The sequence below is a fragment of the Drosophila ficusphila genome, unplaced genomic scaffold, assembly GCF_018152265.1.
Source record: "Drosophila ficusphila isolate 14025-0441.05 unplaced genomic scaffold, ASM1815226v1 contig_412, whole genome shotgun sequence".
NCBI lineage: Eukaryota > Metazoa > Arthropoda > Insecta > Diptera > Drosophilidae > Drosophila > Drosophila ficusphila.
The window spans coordinates 6569061-6594442 of record NW_025064326.1 but is presented as its reverse complement, the minus strand read 5'-3'; the positions used below and the strand labels follow the sequence as shown (position 1 = coordinate 6594442).

Genomic DNA, 25382 nt, shown 5'->3' with positions numbered 1-25382 from the left:
TGGGGCCTACGTCTCTGGCTGGGAATCTTGTTTTCCTCCTCCGTCTGTTTCTAATATTGCAGCTGCAAGCCGAATATAATTTTTATGTCTCTGTATAATCCTATTGAATTGGTTAATTACTTGAGTGCGTTGCAAAATGAGAGCCAAAACTATGTCAAGAGGAATGACTCCATCGGTTACTGATGTAGTTAATTTCGTATCATAAAAGTAAGACTCCACAAAAAATTTTCCTTTGACTTACACGTTTAATTCTTTTCTTTTATTTTCTTAAATTTTTTTCTTAATTTTAAAAGTTTACCAGAAGAAAGAAAAACATTTTTTACAAAGGCAATATCAAAATGTAAATTAAGTTTTCAGTTTATAACTTACATTTACATTTTACAAGCTCAACAAACTTTAAAGCCTAACTTAAAGGCGCAAAGTTAAATTTGTCAGGGGAATATGAAAACTAAAGCATACTTCCATGAGTTTACTGATAAAAATAGTTTTTTTTTTTTTTCAAGAAAAAAATATGTTTTTATAGACCTTTAGTACTGAATACTTTAATTTAGTAAGCTAGACGACCCCTGAATCGACCTCGACTTTCTTTGTTCTTCAGTTCTGAATCTTTAATAGCCAAGACCCCGAAGGACTTGCGCTTACTCATCACATGTGGGGTGTCCTTGTTGCCCCTCGGCGACGTCATCAAGCCAACGGTGACGTATAAATCACCCACGCAACAACAGCGACGACGGCTAAACAACTTTTGGACTGTTAAATGTCAAAACAAAACATTTGCGCTCTCTCTTGCGAGCGGCGCATGCGCAAACCGAGTCGAAAAGCGGGGAAACTCGAGTTGACAGCTGCCACATTTCTCAGTTCCGTGTTGAGCTTCACTAGCGACGCCTCGTTGTTCGGCCGAGCTCCTCAGTTAACCACTCTGTGGGCTAAGTGAAATTAGAAGAAGAAAAAAACGAAAGCGAGGAGGCTATTAAACAGAATAAACAAAGTGACACACAGAATAGCCATCAAGTTATTCATCAGAAACGCAAGACAAATTCAATGGAGCTGGGGGCAGTAAACCTTATCAACCCTCTCTGAAGAGAGCGAAAAGTGGCCCAGAGGGGTGACTTCCCTTTTTCCGGACTCGGATCGATAGCCTCCATGCAACCGTGTGGGAAAGGCGAGTGAAAAGTGAAAAGCCAAAGGGAAATGTGCCAGGTCTAATAGCCTAAACCCGATGGACGCCCGGCCAGCGAAACGCTCCACGGCGGCCTCCGTCTTCCGGTCCCATCACATGCCAAGGGAGTCCGACCTGGTGGACATCGGCAGCGATGCCTCACTGTACTGCGGCTCCGACGGCGAGTCCAGTCAGGCCTCGACCACCATCTCCACTCCCAATCCCGGCCAGAATCTGGATCAGCCGCAGCCAACGCCTCGGGCGGCGCCGAGAGCATCGGCCACCAATAATCCGCCAACACCCAAGCCCCGACAGGCCATCAAGTCATCAAAAGGTAGTCATCAGCATCCTCCCAGTTCCTCTTTTGAAACAAGAAGAAAAAAACAACGCCGAGGAAAACACACAAAAGCGTTTTCCCATTGTTGCTCCACTTTGACCTGGTTTCGATTTTCAGGTCTACCCCAAAGTGCAAAGTGGGTGGGGGGTGGTTCGTTCGTAGACTTCCTCAAGGCAGTGTTTCTCGTGTTTTTTTTTTTTTATTTTATTGTTTTTGTGTTCAAGGAGCCACTTGGAGGCAACTCCAGCGGCGGTAATTGCCGTCATAATATGACTTCGATTTTAAGCTGCAGTCATTAGAGCCATGAAGAAATACGGCCTATGAAGAGTTGAGCATGCGACGAAGATTAAATGCTCTTTGTTGTTCAGCAACATATGGAATGACTGTCGAAAATCGTGACCTTAAGGTTGGGTATTTTTGTTTGTTTGAAAAGAAGGGACAAGTAGTGTGAATTTGTTGTACTGACAATTCAATGGGGTGTTAATAAAAGGCTTGTGAAAAGAAAGCCATGAAAACTAGACACAATTTATTTTATAGTAAATAAAATAGTAAATAATTTCACTATTTAAAAACATTTTCTTATAATATACATTTGACCATATTTGACTATATATATTTTGACAAATTTGAAACATTTAAACTTTAAAGTAAAAACCTCTGTATCCAGTTCATTTTTTTCATATCAAAAACCAAGACAATGTAGAACGATAGAAAAGCTCGTGCTTGCCTTCAGGCAAAAGGTTAAAGTTAGTGGATAATGACCAGCCCCCGGTGGTCAGTTGCCAGCCAGATCACGTCGAAGTTATTACAGGGCCCCTCTAAAGCCATAAACTATCTTGGAGTTGCACAAAGGCGGAGCGAACTCTTCCGCTGCAAATTCGAGTTCCCAGGCGTTGCACAAGTCGAGTGAAGCCGAGTGGTTTCATAAGTAGAACCATTAAGTGCGTTGGGCTTAACGGCTTTTATGGTGTAGCTTACTAAAAACATAAAATAATGACGACTTTTGACTTCGGCGGAACCGAGAACCCAGGCATGTCACCTCTAATTGCGCAATGAGCCGGCAGAAAAGGGCTGGAAAATCAGGTTTTATAACGAATTATCCAGAGATGCCTGACTCGATTGCCCAATGACATTTCATTAGATAATCCAATCAAGCGCATTTTCCCAGCACTTTCGCCTGAGAAACTGAACCGAGGACTTATTGTTACACCGATCTATTTTTTTCTTGCAGTGCTTCCAAGTGCAAACTCCACGCTGTCACGATCCAGACAGCGGCTCATCAAAGTGGATTTCTCCAAGTTTCAGGTGGGTTTAATGCAAATCAAAAACCCCAAGGAAGTTTTATTTATTTATGAGTTATGTTTTGCAGGAGGACGATCTCTTCTATGATGAGTCGATCAGTAGCACCCACTCCGCAGCGGCCACCAACCAGCACCACCATCCTCATCCGAATCTGGCCGAGATGCACCGCTGCTCGCAGCCCAAAATGCCGCCATATCCATTCGGTGGCTACATGGTGCCCAGCCAGGCACGACAAGATTGCCGGGAGACGGCGTCGCTGATGCGGCCCCGACGCACAAGTGAGTATCCGATTCTAGCTGGGAATTATGCAATATATACGAATACATATCTATAACTATAACCCACTCGGGCACTTTGGGAGCACACGACACTAGAGCACAAGGTACAAGGTCGATTTCGATCTGTAATTCGAGAAGATTTCGGTTGATGAACTAACATGTTTTGGCCAAGAAACTTTGTTAATGGTTTCGGTTCATTGAGAAATGATTATGATATACCCACCATATTATATATTAAAATCAGAGACAACCTTCTTAAGCTTTCCCCAGCTTATATAATTAATTATCTCGTCCGCTAATTTATCAAGCACTTGCCACAGTTTATGCTTACTTTTCTCTAAAAACAAATGCTGTTTGCTTAAAACTGGTTTTCTTTATGCTCTAGCTTAAAAGCCATGGCCAAGCCATTGCCTTAAGTCTTTCTCTAATATATGTTTTGGGTTTTTAATTGCAGACAGAAAGTTTAAAAACCATATGACAAATATATTTAGCAGCTGTCTTATGGCAATGCAACTGACTGTCTGTAATATGGTTTAAGTTTTTTATTATTTTAATTTATATTATTTTTATTTCTTACTTTTTCCTTTCCTTCCACAACAAACCAAAAACACACAAACTTAATTTTGCCAAGGTATTTGATCGTTTTACTGTGACACACACTGCTAACTTATATCGATTAATATATTTTTATGATTTTGTATGACGCAAGCCAAAGCCCTAACGAAATCGAGTGAATAGTTGCCAAAAAATCGCAATAAGAACAAAAAACAAAAATCGAGTCAAAGAGAAATTTTGGTGTGGGCTGAAACAATAACATATAACTTTTAAAAATTGGCGATCGGTTAAGGAGGCACTCGAGCACACGCAATGAGACACACAAATATACAACAAATAATCTCGAAATATTTTGTAAAAACGAAAACAATTAAGTAAACGTAGAAATAAAAGAAAGTCAACTGCAATTTGCCCCTTGTATTATTTTGTATGGCACTCCAAGTAGCTTTTCCTTTGGTACTAACTCTATTTTTTTTTGGTTGCCATTACTCGTATAAAAATAATGTATTTTCAACTTTGCCAAAACAAATTACGCTTACAAAAAAAAAATATTACTGAAAAAACGAACAAAATAAACTGCTGCCTGACATTAAAATGAAACCCGATCAGTGGAGCCAGCTAAACAGACGGCGCCTCCAGAAGAGCCATCCTTCACGGAGGACGAGTACCACAGGTTCTACGACACGGCCCTGGAATGTAAATATTTGCCAAGAGAAAATAAGTGAAAATTCTAATGCACTGCCATCTTGCATGATTGTCCCTCCATATTGGATCTCGAAATTGCATCCAGACGTCAGCCATAAAAGCATAAACCACATGAACACACAAACACACAGCTTGCTTTTAAAATAAACATTTGACATTTAACATTTGCCGCCACTTTTCCCTGCTTTTTCCACCTTCACTGTCCTCGAACTCGCATATGGAAATAACTCATCCGCCCCGTTGACCCTGACTGATTGTGCTCTCTTTCTGTTTTACCCACAGCCTACGACCTGGCCACTCAGTGCGAGTCGAGGAGGGCTTCCCTGCGCCGCCACACCATCGTGGGATGCCAGAGCAACCTGGACGAGACGCACTCCATGCCGCCCACGCGGCCTGAATCGCGTCAATCGGACGACGTCAATAAGGAGGTGAGTCCTTGGGCAATATGATTGAGATTTCAAGGGGGGAGGAGGGTTCTCGTAACTTTTGTTGAATATTCATATCTGCGATGTACTTGCAATATGTCGGGAATTTGTCCCCATACCAAAGAATCTGTATTCATTAGAAACTTATTAATCCGATCTTTTTATCTTTTATTAATTACAATCTTTATTTAATGATTACTATCCCCTCGCAGACGCCCAAGAAAAGTCCCGCGGAGCAGTCGCAACCCACAGACGAGGCCAGTTCAACATCCTCGCTTGGGCCATGGAACAAGTCCTTCATGGACAAACAGACGTGGATGGAACGGGGGGGACGATCGGCTGTCCGTCACGCTGGCGGAGATCGTTCACATCCGTTCCGTCATGACCAAGGCGGAGCTGGAGGGCCTGCCGATGGACGTGCGCGTCAAGGAGGATGTTGAAAAGCGTCGCGTCTGCTTCCTGTGCCTGCGCACCCGCTTCTCGTTCTTCGGTCCCTGGGGCATCCAGTGCAAGCTGTGCCAGCGCACCGTTTGCGCCAAGTGCTACACCAAGGTGGGATTTACTACTTCCAGAGATATATAGTTCTTCATAACTAATAATAATTGTATCTTTCAGATGCGCATTCCCTCGGAACACTTCCGCAACGTGCCCCTCGTGCTGATCTCGCCTTCGCTGCTGTCCAGTCCGGCCAGCTCGAGCACACCATCGCCCTCCCATCACGCCCACCAGGCGCACTCTTCTTCGACGGGGAACATCATGGATGACCAGTTCCCCAAGTCCCTGATCGAGCGACTCCTGCGCTCCGAGTCAGATCGAAAGGTAAAGTTTGTTTTACTGCTTCTGTTTCTCAATTATTAAATTGTGTTTTTGGTTTCCTTGCAGACTCGCACCACTGTGGGCAGTGCCCCATCCTCGCCCAAGCACCAAAGATCAAACATGAGCACGCCGGGCATCAGCGTGGGACCCGGAGCATCCTGCTCCTCCCGCGGCGGCTGCCACTGGACAGGCTGTGGAGGCACTGCACGACCAGGCGGCCATGTCGGCCTCCTACTCCGCTGCCATGCGACCCTCGGGCGTTCACCAGCAGAAGCAGCAGTACAACAACGCCATGTCGAGGAGCATGGAGGGACCCAGGAGTCTGCCGGTGCACAGCCCAGCATATCGACCGCTCTCCAACAACAGCACGCTGGAGAGGAAGTGGGTTACCAAACCATACATAAGTTTTCAATGTTCGTAACTCATATTTTGTATTGCAGATCCCGCTTCTCGAGGGGCTTCAACCTGTTCTCCTCGGGCAGCCATCTCGCCCAGACGCAGGAGCAGAAGGAGAACCTGCGGGGCGAGCAGGTGACCGTGTGCAACGACTGCCAGGGATTGGTCAACGAGATCACCAGCTCCGTGAAGCAGAAGCGCAGCTCTGCCAGAAACCGCACCATTCAGAATCTCACCCTGGATCTGACGCCCGTCTGGAAATAGGCGGCGATCGGAATGAATCAAAGTGGAGGGCTTTTGAAGACCTTAGGACAGTTGCAATGGAATGTTCTTACGACTGACCTTGCTGTTAATCTCTTGATGACTTGATGACTCATTGACGACAACGGACATTATTTGATTACTGACCGCGTATTCCAGAACTGTATGCGTTTTCATGTTCAGTGCGACTGTTTTAGGGCCTTTGAAACGCTCTTCGATAATTAGCTATTTACATTTGTATGGTTTAGATCGACTGTTGTACACATTAAAGGATAGAGCCTCAAGGAGCCTCGTTTGTAAATCGTGTTAGTCTAGTGAATAAGCAATGGATAATACCGAGAATCCCTGGAGCTGAAGCTTTGTACATTTTCTGCCGGCTACAGAGAGATCCGCTTGAGCGCACCCCACCACATACTATTTATAAAGATGATAACTTACACGTCGCTATACATTATATTATCGCAATACGATGCCGTTGTTTATAACTGTTTAATTTATGCGTAAATGTTGATTAAGTACACGTAATCATAACTCTTGTATCCGCGTATATCAAGTGCACATATATTCGATCTTAGTTGTACCCCCGCCTCCTGCTCTCGATTTAGCATGAGCGAAGTATCGTACGGAATACACCAATATTCGTAATACAATTCCCAGTTCAGAGAAAAGAGAATTTCGGTTGTTGAAAATAGTTATTCGAAACTGTTGTGAAACTTTTGTGCTTGCGCAGATCTTTGTTTACCTTGTGAAGTTTTCGTTTTGTTCCCAAATTAACTACAATGTCAATGTATAACGCAAGAACTACTTTATAGCCTAATTTAATTTTAGTCGGCGTTGCAATGCGAGCCAAACTATTTAGTTAATTCGCCTAGTTTTAATTCTCCCCTAAGTGCGACTATTTTGTAAGCGACCTCTAATTAATTGTACAAGCTGATGATGCAAAGCACACCCCTAACAAAATAATTGTATTGTAACTACTATAGTTTTTCTAAACATTTTTTGAACAATTTTGTTTCTTTTCTCCATAATTGTAAATGCATTTAAGTACTTGTAATATTAAATTTTATGATTTTAAGTTAAATTCATTTGCAATAATTTAACACTCACACACCAACACACAAAGAAATCGAAAATACACAAAACAGCAATAATAAAAAAATACAAACTAATGAAACAAATAAAACCATCGTCATCGCTTTGGGTTTTACAAACTGGTCTTTATTATTAGCTTTCTGTTTAAGGAAACAAATGGATTCGTAGTCTTCTATGTAAAATAAATTAGAGTTCATCTCGTTATCTATGTAACAGACTATACATATTTTTTGGAGAAAATTCGTTTCCTCTTACGATTATTTCGCAAACTACAAGAAAGCATATGTAATATAAGTAAGAGCTTACAGCTAGGTCAACTAGATCTACCGAGTAACAGTTTAGCTTGGTCTATTGCCATTAACGGAAATGGGACTCGGGTGGCGGAGGATTTAATCCCCTCGCGCCTTCTTGCTGCCATGTTTGTGGTCGTTTCCGCCGTGGCGCTTGCGGTTGAAGCGCTTGCCCTTGTTGCGGGTGAAGTCGCGGCGCTTCTTCATGAACTCGATGGCCTTGTCGATGAACTCCTTCTCCTCCTCCTCGGTGGCCTTACGCAGCGTCAGAGAGACCTCGTCGTTGAACTTGAGCTGAGGATGGTAAAAATAGATAGTGGATAAGTTGTTGGGGGATAACAACATTTGTACTTCTTTGAAAGTCTTCTATAAATGCAATTTATATTGAAGTCCAAAATAGCATGCAAGCTAAAAACAGGTTTGACTTAATAAAGTTCGTGCAGAAAGTTTAAGAATTTATGGTTGCACTTAAAATTTTTAAACCGGTTTTAATAAAATTGATGGGTTTTTGCTAAACAATTCTGCGATATTTTGGGTGGGATATTATTTATCTATTAAAATTGTGGAACCCCGTATTCAAACATCACAGCCTAAGTTTAAAACGAGCTAAACTTAATGCAATGTGGTATTCTTACCTTTCCCTCCTCCACTTTGGCGATGTACTTTTCGGCCGCATCGGCTTCAGTCAAACGCACAGAGCCCTTGGTGTCGCCCTTAGCGAACTCGATGTAGGCCACCTCGAAGTCCTTGATCTTCTCGAAAGCCTCGCGAATCTCCTCGCGAGTCGAGGTCTCTGGGGCTCCCTCGAAAACAACGATGGCATTCTTGGGCAGCTCGAAGGCCGGCTCCTGCTTGGCTTCTTTCTTGTTCTTGCGCTTCTCGTTCTTTTGAGCGTACTCCTCCTGCTTCTCCTTGAGGTAGTCCACCTGCCACTTGCGCAGCAGCTCGCGCTCTTTGTAGGCGAGCTTCTCCTGCTCGAGGAAGGCCTTGGCCTGATCCTTGGTCTCGAAGGTGATGAAGACGCTGCCCTTGAACTTGTACGACTTAGTTGGCTTGTCGTAGTGCTTGCGCATGGTCAGGTTGACCACTTTGTCGAAGCCGGAGGCAAAGTCCAGGAGGTCACTAATCTGCGAGTCAAGAGGGAAGCCCTTCGCGTAGGCAGTGCGTTCCTGGATCTCCTTGCGACGCTCCTCGTTGTGCTCGGGAATTGGACGCTCCGGATGGCGGCGCAGACTGAGCTTGTCCTCGCTAATCTCCACGAGGCCCTCCTCCGATTTGTTCAACGCGGCCACAATTTCTTCGAGATCTGTGCTCAGGGAAGCCAATCGCTTGAACGTGATCAACACGGACAATGGCACCCATCCGTCCTCGTTCTTTCCGATCTGCTCGCGCAGGAACTTGTCGCGATTCAGATTGGCATCGCCAAAATAGTATTCAACCTGACGAATAATGGCGCGCTCCTGCTTGGAGAATTCGCCAGCGGATTCCTCAGCGGCCGGAGCCGGCTCCTCCTTGGATGCACCGTTCTTAGCCTCCGGCACTTCGGCGGCTGGCACCTGCTCCTCTTGGGTTTCCACGCTCGGGGTTTCAGCTACTTCGGCCATCTTATTTGTGAGTATTTCGTGCAGAAACAGAGAGAAAAATAAGCGTGCGGTGACGAAAACACGTGTGCGACGACAGGAACGATAGAGATGCGCAAACGGTAAATGCAACTATCTACAATAGAATACGTGAAGCTATCTTGACTAAATACATTCACATTATTGAAATTCTAACAAGTGTAACCCTCAAAACCAGTGAATAACTTTTATTAAATAAATATTTTACTCAAATTTTAACAGTTTTCGAGTAATTAATTTCTTTTAATACATTTTTGAAATTGATTTGAAAATCACGGTATTCTGCTGATTCATCGATAACACTATCGATGACAAGGACCTGTTGGCACGCACACATCCCCAATTTAGCTGCGGGCGATCGCAGCCCTGGTTTTCTAGTTTCTATTTTGGTCGAGCGCTGTGTTTTATTTATGTTTGCCATGGGAAAATAGTGATGTTAATAGTGCTCAAATAGGTACACCTGGTTAAAATAAAGGGCCCCTTAAGCGGCTGACCCCAACAACACGAATGCGGCGCTAGCGTAAACAAGTATTTCGGAATACTCGGAGTGCAGTTCGCGTCGGCCAGAAATTGGAAAATCGGGAAATAAATAGTGAAAATTGTGCTCTTTTTGGTATATAACTAATTGTGTATATTAATATTAAGGGTGAAATAGCCACAAAAGCAACGAAAGTGTGGGAGAGTCCACTATTACTCACTATTCTATTTTTGCTCAACGAACGACAACGAACAACAACAAACGGAGCAACAAATGTTTGTTAAAACGAAACGTAGCTGAAGGTGAGTTAAACAAAAAACAGCAATGAAATCTTTCAGACAGCTTGGCTGGGAAATGGAAATGACTCAGGTTTTTCAATAACTATTAGTCTAGCCGAAGGTTCAGTGGCATCGGAAAATTAACCCCCACCGCCCTTCGATGCGTCATCCAAATAGAGGCATCTACAGACTTCCCAACTACAAAAGGTTACAGTCCACTCTCCTTAAAACAAACACTTAAAAATTAAAAATAAAATTAAACTTTTTTGAAAATTTTGTTTGATTAGAAATGGGGTTGTTTGCTATTCGAATTTTAAATTTTATTTGGAATATTGCTACAAAACTATTCTCGTAACTCTTGCACAAGTTCTTCTGTACTTGAACGCAATTCTTGCTCAACTTCCTGCCCCTCGTGCAATAGCAATTTGTTGCCGGTTTTCATGGAAGCTTCCTATGCGCCGTCTCCAAGAGGTCGCCGAGGTTGAGGAGCCCGGCTGCATAATCCATTGGGTCAATAGCAAAGGCTCCTACATTGCATCCATTCCCGTTCCTGTGGCAAGTGTTTGTTTGTTGCCGCCGCCTCCTCCTGTGAAAATAAACTGCACTCCCGGGCGACGAAGGAGGCACGTTTTCGTCCCTCAAAGCCCCCAATCCCCCGTTGGATCCCCAAGACCAACAAGCATCATTACCCGAACAATTTTGAACCGATGCCAAGAGAATTTTCTATGAAAGGCGGTGGCGAACCGAATGCAGGTTCATTCTCTTTTATATTCACAAAAGAGGTCTTGGTTTTGGCTTAAAAAAAAACATTTGGTTCAGTTGGAGTTCTAAGAGGTTTTTTTGTTTGGCAAAAACTAAGTTGGTTTAACTGAAGTAAACTTCTTACTTATTACTCCTATTACTCCAGTAACCTTCCTTAAAAGTTTGCTCTATTTTAAGCTTTTTTTAATCTTAGAAACTTTGATAACATATTTCAAACCTCCAAATTTAATTTTTTAGGGTATTACCAATTCGTATCTTAATGCATTTCTTTCCCCATTCTGCTTTATTATTGTTATTTTTGCGCTTTAATGAAAGCGTTTCAGGAATAGCTGTATGTGAATATTTTCCCCAAAACAAACGCTGGCCATCAATTCGTGGATGCTTAAAGAACAGAATTTTCTCATATTTCCGTCGTTGACCTCGTTTTCGGTGTGTTGGCAATACGAGAACTTTGAAGCCCCTCGAGTTATGAACTCCCACTCGCTCACCTCTTTTGTGGGCCCACATCACAGCCACCGATAACTTCCTCCGCCACGAAGAAGTATCTATAAATACGGCGAAGCAATCAAATTATATTATGTCTATATATCTGAGGAAATGCATCTCAAGTGGTGGCAGGCGGGCTGTAAATCTCGGTATTGACACATTGAAGGGGCACCGAGTGCAGTTCGGTCGAGGCACTAGGGATAGCGATCCGGATCCGGCCGTGACAAGATAGAACTGCATAAATTTGGTTTGCCTTTGGCTGGCTTTGTTTGTCTTTTCCCCCTGACTTTGCCAAGCAAAACAAAAGCAGAGCCACTCGCTTTTCTCACATCTCTGGCCGATGTGTTGTTTACGTTCTCTGTCGCCCCACGAAAATAAACAGACGACGGATTGAGGTTTTCCCCTGCGATGCGACGTTTTCTCCGTCAAATTGCGCATTTCCGGAAGCCGTAGGACATTCATTTGATTTCTGCCTTCAGCGACAGATCGTTAATAACCAAGAGATCGTTTATATTTAGAGAGCGTGGGCCTAGTGTGTTTTGTCTTTGTATCTCTATCTGCATCTGCATCAGCCTCTGTATCTGTATCTGTATCTGTGGTTGCAATGTTGCTCTGCGCGGCGCCATGTGCAAGTTAATGAATTAATTAAAATTTTGTGCGGTCGCAGCTTTATGTTCTGAGAGCATCAATGGGTATGTATCTGCATCTGTGCATCTCTGTATCTGCATTTATGCATCTGACCTCAGTTTGCAACGTTTGAAGCGCCACCACCTACGGAAATTTGATTGTTGCCGGCCATGGACTTAAAGTGATTTCAGGGTTGTGCGATGCAGAGGGGAAATGGCATAGATTTGGCTTGGCTTCTGCATTGTAATTATAAATCATATACAAGCGGATAATCCCTACATGTCAGGCTTTGAAGTCTTTGAATGCTTTGACCCTTAATCCTGGTCTCACCATTTTAAGATACCTTATTGTTTGGCTTTGCAAACTTGTAAATTTATCGAGACAGAATTTAAGTTTATATTGTTGCTAACCCCATAATCCGATTAAAACCACAATGCCGAATTATTGCTAAAATGACAACATGTGTATCGCGAGATTCTAGATTATTATTCTCAGAATCTGTGACAGAAACCACATTCCATGGACATGTCGTATGATTCACAGGAAACAGAAAGGAACAGGTGAAATTTTCGTAAATAATTCATAAAGTGGTCTAACCAAGACCTACATATTTACATATATGCAGAAGTTCCCAATTGATGACTGAATCCGCAAACATGGAAGAATTCATATTGAATAAGTATTTCACTTATATCTTGGCACAAATATTTTTATGGGATTTTTGAAAACACAAAACAAAAGCATATCGAGGAATGCTACCGCTGTCGCTTATTTCTCAATGAAATAAAATTAAGATACAGCACGATCCCCCAAAGTCCCCATTTTGGAAAAGCAAAAAATAAAGGTTGTCCCCGGATCTATATTTTTTTTTGTCACATCTCTGTTGATTTTTCGTGAAAATATGCGATGTATCCGCTCGGATATATGTGAAAATATATTCGATTCTCTCGCGATCCCGCGAAGACAGCGAGAGTGACGAGGAGAGTGGCACTTTTCAGATGGCTCGGGAAATTCGGCTGCCATTTGTCGCCAGTCTTTCTGTATTTTCCGCTTTTCTGTATTTTGTATTTTGTATTCTGTCGTCTGGTCGCCAGTTTCGCTGAAGCAATGAACGCGTGCGGTGCAACGTCTGAAAGCAGCAGAAACGGCGGAAAACGGCAAATTTTCGTACAACAATTTATTGTTAAAAAAGTATATACCAATCCGATTATATAGACTATAGCGGGTACATATATCCGAGTGTCTGAGTGGCGAGAAGGCGACGATTTAAAGGCTTTTTCATGCGTGTGTGCAACCAAAACGTGACCTTGCCTCAGGGAAATAATCTCGTTCTAAATTCCTAGGAGATCATATGATTAATCTTGACAACTCGTTGGTGTTTCCTCTCCCTTTGGGGATCTGTAAAAGTGAAGCCAACTATTCGGAAGAACCACTCACATTTAGCCAGGTTCCCGTCTGCCATATGGGATTTGCAAATCGCCAAGCTGTATACTTATGTCGGCTTTTTATTTTTAGTATCCCAGCAGAGACAAATTTGCTTTTGGGCAAAATAAAAATATGTTATTCATATTTTTCCGTTTACTCATTGCGGCAAAAGCAGGAAAATGTGATTTATATTTCAATAATACAAAGTATACAGAAAGTGTATTCATTTTTTCTTTAGTTATCGTATAAACAGTTGATATACTTTTTATTATATATGTGTCCCGTAATGGTAACAAAGTATGTCTAACTCTAAATAATCCCATAAGTGGCTATCGACTTTCATAAATGACTCAGCTCCAATGACAAAAAGTATAGAAACTTTCCCCCTTTTTGTTATATGACTACTTACAAGTTGTTGTCGCAAACACAAAAGATAATTTTAGTGTGCCATGGAACATTGAGAATTTATTGTACGTAGTCTTTTCATTTTCCAATGTCGAAAGTATTTTTGCGAAATACCTTATTTTTATAGATGACTGATTTCACGGATCAAATGCACTTGCCATTAAATTCTGAAAAACCCAACCCATTTCCGCCAACGAAAGTGTTTAACGATTACCATAAACATTCATTGATTTGCAATGTGTTGAATCGAAATGTTGATCTCTTAAAGAATTGTTCATACAACCTATAAAAAGCTGGACCGTAAATATTTTTCAACATGACACGGTCGTTGTTTATGATTTATATGTTTGGCTGTCCGGTTTTTTCGAATTGTTTTTATGGCCCTAAACGAGATGTTGCGTCTTTGCGCAATAACTGAGTGATTTTTAGCCAATTTTTTGAATGGCTTTTCACAGCTTGAGTGACCTTGGCCATCGTGTAGCTGGCACGAGTTTTCCAGGCACACTTGCAACGGGTTAGAAAAGTAAAACCCGAAGGGGAGTCGCCGGCAAAGTGTCAAGAAACTTGCGCACGCGTTTCTCGACAGATGTTTTGAAAATGTTTCCCTGTTTTTTTTTGGCTCTTTTTCTGGGGCCATTATTATTTCTTGGCTAATGCCAAACAGCCAGAGGAATTCCAAGCGATGGGCGATGATGATGTTGCTCATCGCTGCAATAATGCGTAGGTGCTGTATATAGAGAGATATGTTCACATATGTATGCTATTCATTGGGGAAAGACGTTCCATTGAACAAATTGCCTGGCTGATGTTTCAAGTTCAAAACCCGTCGTCTCGTCTCGTTTCTCCTCAGTTGAAGCAATCTAGTGCGGATCCGGAGCAGCCTTGAACAGCCCGAGCATGGATCAGCCACTGGTGGTGCAGGCGGAGTACTCCTTCATGGGCAGCAACAACGACGAGTTGTGCTTCCAGAAGGGCGATCTCATCACGGTCACCCAGCGGGAGGACGGCGGCTGGTGGGAGGGAACGCTGAACGACAAGACTGGCTGGTTCCCCAGCAACTATGTGAACGAGTGCAAGGTGCAGCTGCCCCTGGCGGAGACCATTCGCCCGCCGGAGGAGATCCAGGAGTACCGCTCCGTGGTCCTCAAGGATCTGCTCGACTCGGAGCGAGCCCACGTGGCCGAGCTGCAGGGTCTGCTCGAGAACTTCCTAGAGCCCATGCAACAGACGCAGATGTAAGTATTTTGCTTATTAAATATTTCCTGAATTCCTTATTAAATTTCTGTTTTTGCAGACTCAGCCAAGATGAGTACGCCCAGCTGATGTGCAACTTTGTGGAGATCGTGCGAACGCACGAGGACCTGCTTATCCAGATCGAGGAGTGCAACGATCGGGTGGGAAAGCTATTCCTCACCAGTGCCCCCTTGATGAAGAAGGTCCACCAGGCCTATTGTGCCGCCCATCCAAAGGCCATTGTCATTTTGGATAAGTACAAGTGAGTTTATAAGAGTATAAGAAAAAGATAAAACTGTTTGGTTTATTAGTTTGTGAAATGTCGATTTTGAGTTACGCATTCCATATTTCTTCTTGGCAATTTCTGCCAGCTCTTATTTATAGCTGCGTATTCGATTCCATTCCTGATAAATATAGCTCGTATGAAATGCTCCCATTTCGCGTTTCTGTTTTCTTTGTTTATATTTATTGATTTCTGGTCCGTCAAGTCTGTAACTTATGGTTTGCGGAATTATTCGCTACATATAAGAATTATAAGGATGAAATGTGCTGAATTGGTATTACATTTTAATAGATAAAAACGTATAATAATATTATATTATTCTTACCCCACAGGGATGATTTGGAGAAGTACATGGAGCGACAGGGAGCAGCCACTCCGGGATTACTTGTGCTTACCACGGGTCTTTCAAAACCCTTTCGCAGACTGGACAAATATTCGGCCATGCTGCAGGAACTGGAGCGGCACATGGAGAGCAGTCATCCAGATCGAGGCGACACCCAAAGGAGTGTGGCTGTGTACAAGGATATAGCTGCCACCTGTTCGGCCACGCGTCGTCAAAAGGAACTGGAGCTGCAGGTGCTCACAGGACCAGTGCGTGGATGGCAGGGCCAGGAGTTAAGCACCCTCGGAGACATTATCCACATGGGCAGCGTGGCAGTTGGAGCAGATCACCGCGATCGCTACTTTGTGCTCTTCCCGCAAACATTGCTATTCCTGAGCGTTAGTCAGCGGATGAGTGCGTTTATCTACGAGGTAAAAAACCTTTTAATCTTGTAAAACTCTTAATTAATAACCACTCTTATTACAGGGTAAACTTCCTCTGACTGGAATCATTGTGAATCGCTTGGAGGACACGGACTCCATCAAGAACGCCTTTGAAATCAGCAGTCCCTTGATCGATCGCATTGTGGCTGTTTGCCAGGGTCCGAATGAGGCCAACAAGTGGGTGGAGCTGCTCAATGCCAACAATCCCAGCCTGCCGATGGGCATCAAGCGGCAGCTGAGCAACCTGAGCAACTCATCGCTGGGACACCTGAATGCCGCCCATGTAAGTAGTGCACTCCCATTCGATTTACCTCTATTATCGTTTCGTTTTGGCAACAATTTGAATCGTGAGCAGCTGAGTCAACATTTGGATTCACGTGGCTACTGCACGCGGTTCTCGCTCTGTGCCTACTATTCCGGTCCGCCGTGTTTTGTGCGCCCCCTTCGACTGACCCTGCCCCCCAGCAATTACCCGCCCACGGCGCCGTACGCCAATCTCAGTGCCCACTTTGCGCGGCTGGTGAAGAGCGGCGGATTGAGGAGTGCGATTGTGAAGATGCTGCTCTATCCGCAGGCTCGCCAGAGCATCGATCTCAAGCGGATTGCGCTGCGCAAGAAGCGCTGCCACAAGGCGGCCGCCAAGTTGAAGGATCTCAATGCCAACCAGGATTCGGGGCAGTCGGAACTGGAGCGGCAGGATGCCATCGAGCTGCGCACGGATTCGGAGAGCTACGATGACGAATTCGAGGATGACTTCTTGCATTCCTGCGACTCGGATCCGTTTGAATACGTGCAGTTTTACCAGAACAGGCGCAACGATTCCATGTGCAACTCCGCGGGCACTTTTGTGGACCATGGCCCGAGTGGCAGGAGGCACTGCTCCTCGATAAATCTCATTAAACTGGATTCCGTGGACACGGACGAGGTGTTGGCACAAAATGAGCTGAAAAAGGAGTCGCTTGTTATTGGTTCCAGGGCTCTGAGAGCTCTGGCTCGCAAATCCACTACTCGGAATTCCAGTGTGCACACTTCCACGGCAACTTTGGAGCTTGGAGTGGGTGGCAGCATCACCAACTGCGTGGAGGAGGGACCTGAGCTAAAGCAATCCTTCTCCCTGCAGCAGCAGAGCTCCGATGCCAGTTCCATGTATGCAGGTCGGTTGGGCGGCGCTTTCACCGCCTGCGAGAACCTGGCCAGCATGCCCGATGATCTCAGCCTGGAGTCGAGTGCCCAAGAGCCACCCACTCCACTGCCAGCTTCGCCGACGGAACGGCACAGCATGCCCACCATTTTTGTGGGCAATCGTTTTAACCAGAGCGCAAATACAGAGGTCTATGTGCCCACGTGGCGCGATCGCCAGGAGATGCAGAAGCAGAGTGTGGATGCGGAGCAGGAGGACGAACTGCACTCCAGTTCCATGGATCTGCCAGCTGCATGTCGCACTGCTCCGGATAAACTGCAAGCGGAGTTGCTCTACAACTACGACGAGGCTCTTGATAATCCTTTACAGCTGCAGCGGGAGCTCACTCCCTTTCCAAAGATGATACTCAACTCGGATAAAAGGGTTTCCCACAAGAGCGACAGTCCCTCGACGGGTAATCCCAAGTCAGAGGCGAATCCCGCCACAAGAAGTAGTTCCACCACGGAGCTTTGCATTGATACTGCCTCGAAAAAGCGCAATCCACCGCCGGAGAGGAGCAGGGATTCCATAAGACGCTGCATTAGCTATCAGTTCCTGCAGATGTCCAATCGCCCGGCTCCTCCACCGCCTCCGCCACGCAGAGATCCGGATCTCCACCTGGACACCAAGTGCCGCTGCTGCGAGAGCTCCCAGTGTCCCAGTCCGCGATCCAGTGACAGCGGAATGGCGGGCAGTTGCACCATTACCTCACCGGATCCTCCCAATCCGGAATGCTACTTTCCCCTCGAAGCAGCTGGCCAGGATATGCTGGACAATGTGGAGCCGGAGAGGTTCGATGTGTGCGGAATGTTTAGAGAGAAGTTCCTCACCCCGGAGGCCACTCAAGATGTGGCAGATTCTGTGGAGGAGCAGCCTCCACTGCCAGAGGAACCCACCACTCCCACGAACCGCAAAGAGGAATCCACTTGCATAAGTTCCGCTCAAGTGCAAGTGAACTCGAGGAGTATTTTCCTGCCCTCCAGCGCGAGCATGGATGAGACTACCCGGAGTGTCCCGTCCAACGATCTCCTGTTTAGCTCGAGCTCCGAGGATCGGCTCGAGGATCGAGGACCGACCTTCCGATCCGGGATGTATGCGCACTGGTGGAAGAAGGAGCGCCTGCCGCCGGAGGTGGTTCGCGGCATCGCACACGCCTACAACAAGAGCCTGCCCTCCAAGGACTCGAAGGACTCGGGATCGGTGTGCTCCAGCTGCTTCTGCTCGCTGGGAGCCAGCGGCTATAGCGAGGGTGCACTGTACTGCTCGGTGTGCCAGAATTGCGCAGACTACTACAATGGGAGTGCCACCAGTACCACCAATACGACGACCACCACGTCATCCTCCAGTTGTCCGCTGTGCAGCGAGGACGAGGGGATGATCGCCTCCATCCACGACTCCTCCTCGATCGATTGCCCCATTTGCATGGGACACAGTGCTTCCGGCGCCGAAGAAGGCAAGCAAACCGAAGTGGATCGACCAGGTGGACCAGGTGGCCAAAGGAGGTGTCTCCTCGATGGGCATCCGGTTCTCCTGGCCGGCGGCGTTTGTTCCGTGCACGTGTTCCGTTTGATTGTTTTGTAAATTCGTTTTGCTCTCTCATGTTCATGTTCCAAAAACAAACCCTAATGCTCAGACCAACCATAAAACCATTTGGCCAAAAGCAGCACGTCCAAAAAGAAAACCAGTCACCATTCGCATCCACACAATGCTTCCTCATTAGCACATTCCTTGACTAACCGAAAGCGAAATCATTGATTGATAAATTATAGAAGAAAATTTATTAAAAGAGGGGTACTTTAAAAATGATTTATCAGTTTTTAACTGTACATTTAATTTAAAACTCATAAGATTCATCATATCCAAAGAACTGTTCTCCATTCATTGATTCTATGTTTGAGTTGAAATTCCATCCGATCAAAAGCTAAACGAATTACAAAACATTTATCTAACGCTCAGCAACACACAAATTCGAAATGAGAATGAAAATTCGAAATCAGAAACCAAACAAACGCATTCGATTCGATTTGCTTGCTGCGCTTTGCTCGCTGCAGGATATTTGCCTGAAGGACCTGCCTCCGCCTGCCGTTGTACGTTGTTCTTGTTGTTATTGAACCGCTGATCCTGTTGACGGCGGTTAAAGAGATACTTTTCGATCATGAAACTAACTTAAGACTTACTTAAATAATTTAAGAATTGATAAGTAAATGATAGATATTATATAAAACCTTTTATCTGTCGCATTGCAGATGTCGCCGCCATCGAACCACAGCCTGCTCCTGCCAACAGGCGGTCGTCCGCCGGCCACGCCCAGCAGCATCCCGCCCAGCGGCAACAGCGGCGGGAGCAACAGCCACCAGGGCTCCCCGGCCACCAACTCGATGTCGCATCACAAACGGAGCCAGTCGTTCAACCACCATCTCAGCTACAATCAGTACACGCCCACTCCGCCTCCACCACATCATCTGCATCCACAACAACCACCAAGTCTGCCAAGTCATCTGGGGGCAGCCGGCCCCAGATCAAATTCAGTCCAGATACCAAACAGCAAGACAGCAGCTCCACTCCCGGCGTCATCCATGGACGCCAGTCCAGCAATTCAGGCAGCGGCAGCAGCAGCGGCGGCAGCGCAGGGAATGGGGGTGCCAAGCGCAAGGAAAGGAAGCACAAAGGGTGAGGCATTCGCATCATTTAGATGTAATAATATAACTAATATCATCAAGAAAATCTTGTGTTATAATAGAATCATTTAATTGATTCTTATATGAACCCTTTACTTTCTTGAAGTACTTTCTTTGATTTACTTAACCATTCAAACTAACTTCTGTCTTTAATCCCCAGCTAATTGGACCATCAGCTGCCTGCGTCCCACGCCGCCGTTGCGGCCAAGTTTGTTGAATGCCACAAGCGGATCGGGAAGTGGCAGCGGCGGCGGTGGCGGCGGCAGCAGCTCCAGCAATGCGCTGGCCAGCTACTGCAGCGGGCGGAAGAACCAGCCCACCTACGAGGAGGACGCCCTGGTGCTGCGGGTGTTCGAGGCCTACTGTGCCGCCTACCAGAACAACGCGAGGAACACCATCCACTCGGGTAAGTGGCGCCGGCCATCCCAGATGTGCTTCATCTAGCTGTAAGGACTTCCATGTGCTCCCGAACCAACTTTGGTTATCATTTGCTGAAGAACAAGAGCTGAAAATTGTTAGCTAAATTGCTTAATTACCACTCACACACACACACAATCTCACACACAAACTCACACACAGCTGTACAATCCTCACACAAACACACAGAGACTCACTTAAAAGTCCGGGCGCTAAACGAACCATTTATCATTTTGTCGGTTTGGTTGCTCTATAATTTCATGGTTTTATTCATTTTTAACAAGGCGTCTGACGTTGCACTAAACCAAGATAGATTTTCCAAATTTAACCGAGAACATTGTATTAGGCTTAGTTGAACCATTAACTTTAAGCTTACAAATTGTTAACCGATTACCAAATTATGTTTAAGAGAAACCATTGACTTTTTAGTTGTACAATTGGCAATTGATTTCGTTTTAAGATCCACAAACTCAACTCTGCAATTGGTGCTAAGCAGCGCGCAAAGGAAACCAAAGTTTTTGCTTTAAATAATGTCAATTATTCTGTATTTCTACGATTATTTGTACTGACCACAATCGAATTGGAATTATTTCGTGTTTTACCTTAAATAAATATTATTTTTGTTACCCCATTACCTTGTAAACTTTAGTTTAATTTATTCCCAGCGCCGTTTCTTGCAACTCCTCTTCCCATTCCCAGATCCAAAAATTCATTTATAATCATTAGCATTAAGCAGCACATTCTGTATATTGTTTGTTTGGATTCGAGGTTTATGTTTACCATTTTTGCACACTCATCCCACAGTCCTGATTTACTCACCCAAACTACTGCTACTGGGATCCTTTGTTTTATCCTTTGTCATTCTTGTAGGAAATACTATCCATATATATCCACCATCCCTGCTTTATTCACCCCTTTACATATGGTTGTTGTGGTTGTCTCCCCGTTGACGTTGTGATATTTCTCGCTTTTACTATCCATTTTTTGTTTGACTTTGTGGGTTTTGGTTCTACGTTTCTCCCACCCATTGTCGTTGTTGGTATTTCGTTTTTCCGTTTCTTCAAATCTCTTCATTTTTCTCTCTCTCTTTATTCCAATCCGACCTGATCCAAATCGATCTTTAGCCTTGCAACCCTGGACTCCGTGTCTGCCCATCCGCGGTGGCAAGCTGAAAACGAGCAAAACCTTCTCGACCTCCAATCCACAGCTGCCTTTCATAGCCAACGTTGGCACCTCACCCTACCTCAATCACCAGCAACAGCAGCAGCAGCAACACTTGCAGCAGCAGCAGCACTTGCAGCAGCCACACTTGCAACAGCAACATCTGCAACAGCAACATCTTGCCCAGCAGCAACCAGGTCGCCAGCACTCCGCCGGCAGTTTGAACTCCTCGTTCATTTGGCGCGAGGCGAGTCCAAACAACTTTAATCTGTACTCCAGTTCGGTGTCTTCCTCGCTGAATACCACACCTGCGCAGAGATACTCCTTATCGGGAGCAGGAGGATCGCCTTTCATCAAGGATTACCAGAGAGCTCTGTCGGAGGAGAGGGCCACCAGGAAATCCCTGAATCGCCTGAAGAGTGGCTTTGGTTCGGGATACGACAATGTATGCACTTCACCTTTGCTGCCCCGGAAGAACAAGCCAGCTCCCAAGTTGGTGGCCCAGCAGAGCTACCAACGATCCCCCACCACCACAACCATAGTGAAACCAAATCCTCCGGGACACCCGGGACTCTACGATCGCAGGTTGAATCGCTCCTTCGAGACCTCCACTTCGCATCGGTATGCGGGATACGGAGCTGGCTATCTGATGAACTGCGGCGGAGCCTTGAGGACCAGCACGCTCCAGAGGAGCACTCCCCAGTTGGCCGGCGGCGAACGGTCCGATGACAGCGATGTGGAGCGGGATTTGCTGCGCAGCAATGGAGGTCCTTCCGGCAATCTGGAACTCAATGCCGATGGCAGCAAGAGGCAGTCGGGCAGCTGGTGTTGCGGTAATTTTGTGATGAAACAGTGGCGCAAGATCAACCATCTTTGAGTCGGGGTGTGGGGCATCATCATGCCTTCATCAGTCATCCGCATCGCATCGCATCCGCATATCGCATCCCGCTGCTCCAGCTTCAGCTCCAGTTACAGTTACAGTTTCAGATACAGATACAGATACAGATACAGATACAGATACAAATACAGATGCAGATGCTTTGCTTTGAATGCGCTCTGTGTGCAAATGTTTATTGATTTTTAGTTGATTTACTGGCTGCGCAAAGCTTTCAATGCCACAAGCCTTAGATTCTAGACCAGCGATCTATAAATACTATATATACATGAAGTTGTAAGCGAATGGACAAGTAACTTGTATCCGTGTTGATTGTCTTAGCCTTAAGCTGCGCCTTGATGTTTCTGCCGAGGAGTTCGCCCAGCTGTCGGATGTTAAACTGCACTAATAAATAGTCAGGCAGCCGAGCGAATCACCTTGCATCTAGACTATAACTAGAGTTTGTGCTTAGCTTATATTGTTTTACATCTAACTTAGCTTATTATTAATGTGTAACCTGTGAAAAGACTTGGCGAAAAAGTGACTAGTTTAGATGCTATTCGATGTTTTGATGGAAGAATCTTGCCACTTGAATCCTGGTTCTATTTTGGACGTTTATAGACTTTAGTTCAGCTGCAAAAATGCAGCCAAAACAGAAGGGCTTTAAATTTCCGTCCACGGCTTTGAAAATTCTATTTTTTACTTGCCAAAACGAAAGTGGGACACAATTTTGCCATGGGACACCTAAATGTGCTTGATTGCCATAGTCGAAACCGTTTACTAAACATACTCTTACTCCTTATTGCATCTGTGTTTTTCGAGGACATCGACCTAGTGAGTTTTTGTATTAAGTGTGCGTTACCTGCCTAGCAAGCAATTAAATCAAGGAGTGTGCAATGTGTAATCAAAGAGTGCGCTTTAAATGTTAGTCATACACTAGCTAGACTCAGCAACTAAATCAAAGTAACCTACTGTTGGGCTTCATTGACCGCAGGCTAAACGAACTTATTTTGTAAGTGTTTTGTGAAAGAAACGTTGTCTAACCAAATGAACTACTATATACTCTACTATTAACCAGTTTATACGTTTGTACTGTAATTGAGTTGATATTTGATATTGTCGACGAGAGAGAGAAAGAAATAACTCAACGAATTGATCGAAGAACAATGAATAAAATCCTTTACAAGACGAATCTCCCTTTGTTTGTCTGTGTGGTTGTGTGTTTTGTTGTTAATTAATATAGTTATAAACCTTAAAGTAGCCTATAGATTGATGTCCTGTAGTTGGATTAAAACGAAGTGTTCCGTAGCCATAAATGTTCTAGATTTACACACTTTATGTTTCCTAGCTATAGCTTAAAGTTATGATTTACGCCTAAACATATTTCTATACCCGAACACAGTCATATTTTGTACATTGCCATTGAACCGCCCCGCTGATCCCCTCATGCGATCTCTCACACACAACACTAACATATTCTGTTCTCTGTTCGATTTTCTTTTATCCACCGAAACACAAAACCGAAAAACAGGCCTAGAAAACGAGGACATGACCCCCACGCTGCGTCAACTGTGGACGGCCATCCGGCAGATGCAGCAGGACATGTCCCAGATCAAGCTGCAGATCAACGAGGAGCGCGCCCTGCGAGCCGATCTCCAGCAGCTGTTGATGCAGCACCTGGAGACGAGCAGCGTGAGCAGCGGGGCCAACACGCCCAAGTGTTGACTATGCAAGTGATTGGGTTCTGGAGAGGATTGCCCGATCCCCCGGTGCACCGAAACGATACCCGCCGCTGCTTCTAGCTTTAATTCCCCTTCGTTTTTTAGACACCTTACTTTGCATCTCCCGGGGGAACGGTAGTGGGTCAATTACCAAAAAATTATCTACAAATGGACTTTAGGATCGTATATGGATTGTATTAACCCAAGTACTATATATGTGTATGTATATTTGTGAGTGGACAATATGCCAATTGTGTGTAGAGAGCAGCTACTTTTATTTTTGCGATGCGATTTATCAAGGATGTTAGTGAAAAACCTAGAAATTTATTATAAAATATTATTGCATCGATCAAATAATTCAGTTTAGAAATCAATAATCAAGATCGTCTTTTTAAATTTTTAATGATTTCAGTAACCCATCTGATTTTAAATAATTATTTATAATGACTAGTTTTTATCTTTAACTTAACAGCACAACTTGCTTTTTGCATTGGCTTAGATTTTACATAATTTAGTTTAGAACCCCTTAACAGCTGCTTGTGTAAGTTATCAGAATAGATAGTCCCAGTTTTGATCTTTATTCGGATGATGATTTAAAGTTGAGATAATGCAAAATTCTGACAAAATGTGCCAATACTTTAGTAAGCTGCAAAAACAAAACGAAACATCGCTCAAACAAGTTGTATTTACGTATTACACCTAGAACATTTATTGGATAATATATACACAAATGTAAATTAATAAGAGCTTTTCATTCAGTGATTAAGTTCTCGAGTAGCAGAACCAGCAGATTGCAATCGGGGAACAGCCCACATAAGCAGAACAGCAACAGAAAACACTCCGGATCCGAGGAATGCCTAACGATTTAACGAGTCTAAAACAATGTATAACCGCTAACGCTTGTCTGACAATTTTGCTGAATAATTCGGAATGCCGGGGGATTTTTCTGCTCTGCTTCGTGCGACTACTACTGGAGGAAGCCCAGAGGAAACCCATGTCGGACTGCAGGGGAGCATAATGAGATTGCAATCAGTCAGCGGGAAAGGCGATGAGGAGGAAGCGATGGTGGCAGTGGTGGAGATTGTGGCAGTGGCAGCGGCAGATGGCGACAAATGAGCAACAAACCACGTCAAGACCAAGCGACATTGTTGGCAAAACAATTTCAGTGTGTCAGTAAGGATTTGAGAACAATGCAGGCTGGCTCTGTTGGCTCTATGGCTCTGTTGGCTTTACTGGCTGGCTTTTCGAGCTGACTTGGCCGGAATGTGTCACTTCCACTTCCTGGCCGCTTGGGGGCTTCGAAGATTCAGGGCCGTGGAACCTGGGTGTTGTTGTTAAGAAACTTTGGACTTGCGGATGCCAAGGCTGGTTGGC

The 25382-nt window shown here is 44.7% G+C and overlaps 3 protein-coding genes across 7 annotated transcripts in view; 2 read left to right on the top strand and 1 right to left on the bottom strand.

Annotated features, from left to right (window-relative positions):
• The window catches only part of LOC108098331 (protein spire), a 37470-nt gene extending 30935 nt beyond the window's left edge, over positions 1-6535 (top strand). Inside the window, 10 exon segments of the mRNA XM_017201159.2 lie at positions 2728-2801; positions 2866-3076; positions 4241-4327; positions 4619-4764; positions 4974-5087; positions 5089-5313; positions 5377-5580; positions 5644-5748; positions 5750-5958; positions 6018-6535. Coding sequence (XP_017056648.2) covers positions 2728-2801; positions 2866-3076; positions 4241-4327; positions 4619-4764; positions 4974-5087; positions 5089-5313; positions 5377-5580; positions 5644-5748; positions 5750-5958; positions 6018-6237 — 1595 coding nt within the window. The 3' untranslated portion in view covers positions 6238-6535.
• Positions 6536-7430: 895 nt separating this feature from the next.
• LOC108098332 (la protein homolog) lies at positions 7431-9313 on the bottom strand. The gene is made up of 2 exons (XM_017201165.2): positions 8252-9313; positions 7431-7910 (listed from the first exon to the last, which is right to left on the bottom strand). Exons 1-2 carry the CDS (start codon positions 9218-9220, stop codon positions 7716-7718), a joined length of 1164 nt encoding a protein of 387 aa, XP_017056654.1. The 5' UTR covers positions 9221-9313; the 3' UTR covers positions 7431-7715.
• Positions 9314-9579: 266 nt separating this feature from the next.
• On the top strand, positions 9580-24749 carry LOC108098336 (rho guanine nucleotide exchange factor 7). 5 transcript variants are annotated; one of them, XM_017201174.2, is made up of 9 exons: positions 9580-10015; positions 14547-14931; positions 14991-15191; positions 15545-15965; positions 16021-16260; positions 19404-19827; positions 19996-20241; positions 21377-22246; positions 23819-24749. In XM_017201174.2, the coding sequence occupies exons 2-9, from the start codon at positions 14594-14596 to the stop codon at positions 24010-24012; spliced, it is 2934 nt and encodes a 977-aa protein (XP_017056663.1). In that variant the 5' UTR covers positions 9580-10015; positions 14547-14593; the 3' UTR covers positions 24013-24749. The 5 variants fall into 5 exon arrangements, with proteins under 5 accessions (XP_017056663.1, XP_017056664.1, XP_017056665.1 ...); XM_017201175.2 differs by lacking the exon at positions 21377-22246; XM_017201176.2 differs by lacking the exons at positions 19996-20241; positions 21377-22246; positions 23819-24749 and adding an exon at positions 16333-18637 and having other exon boundaries at positions 19404-19831.
• Positions 24750-25382: the final 633 nt, after the last annotated feature.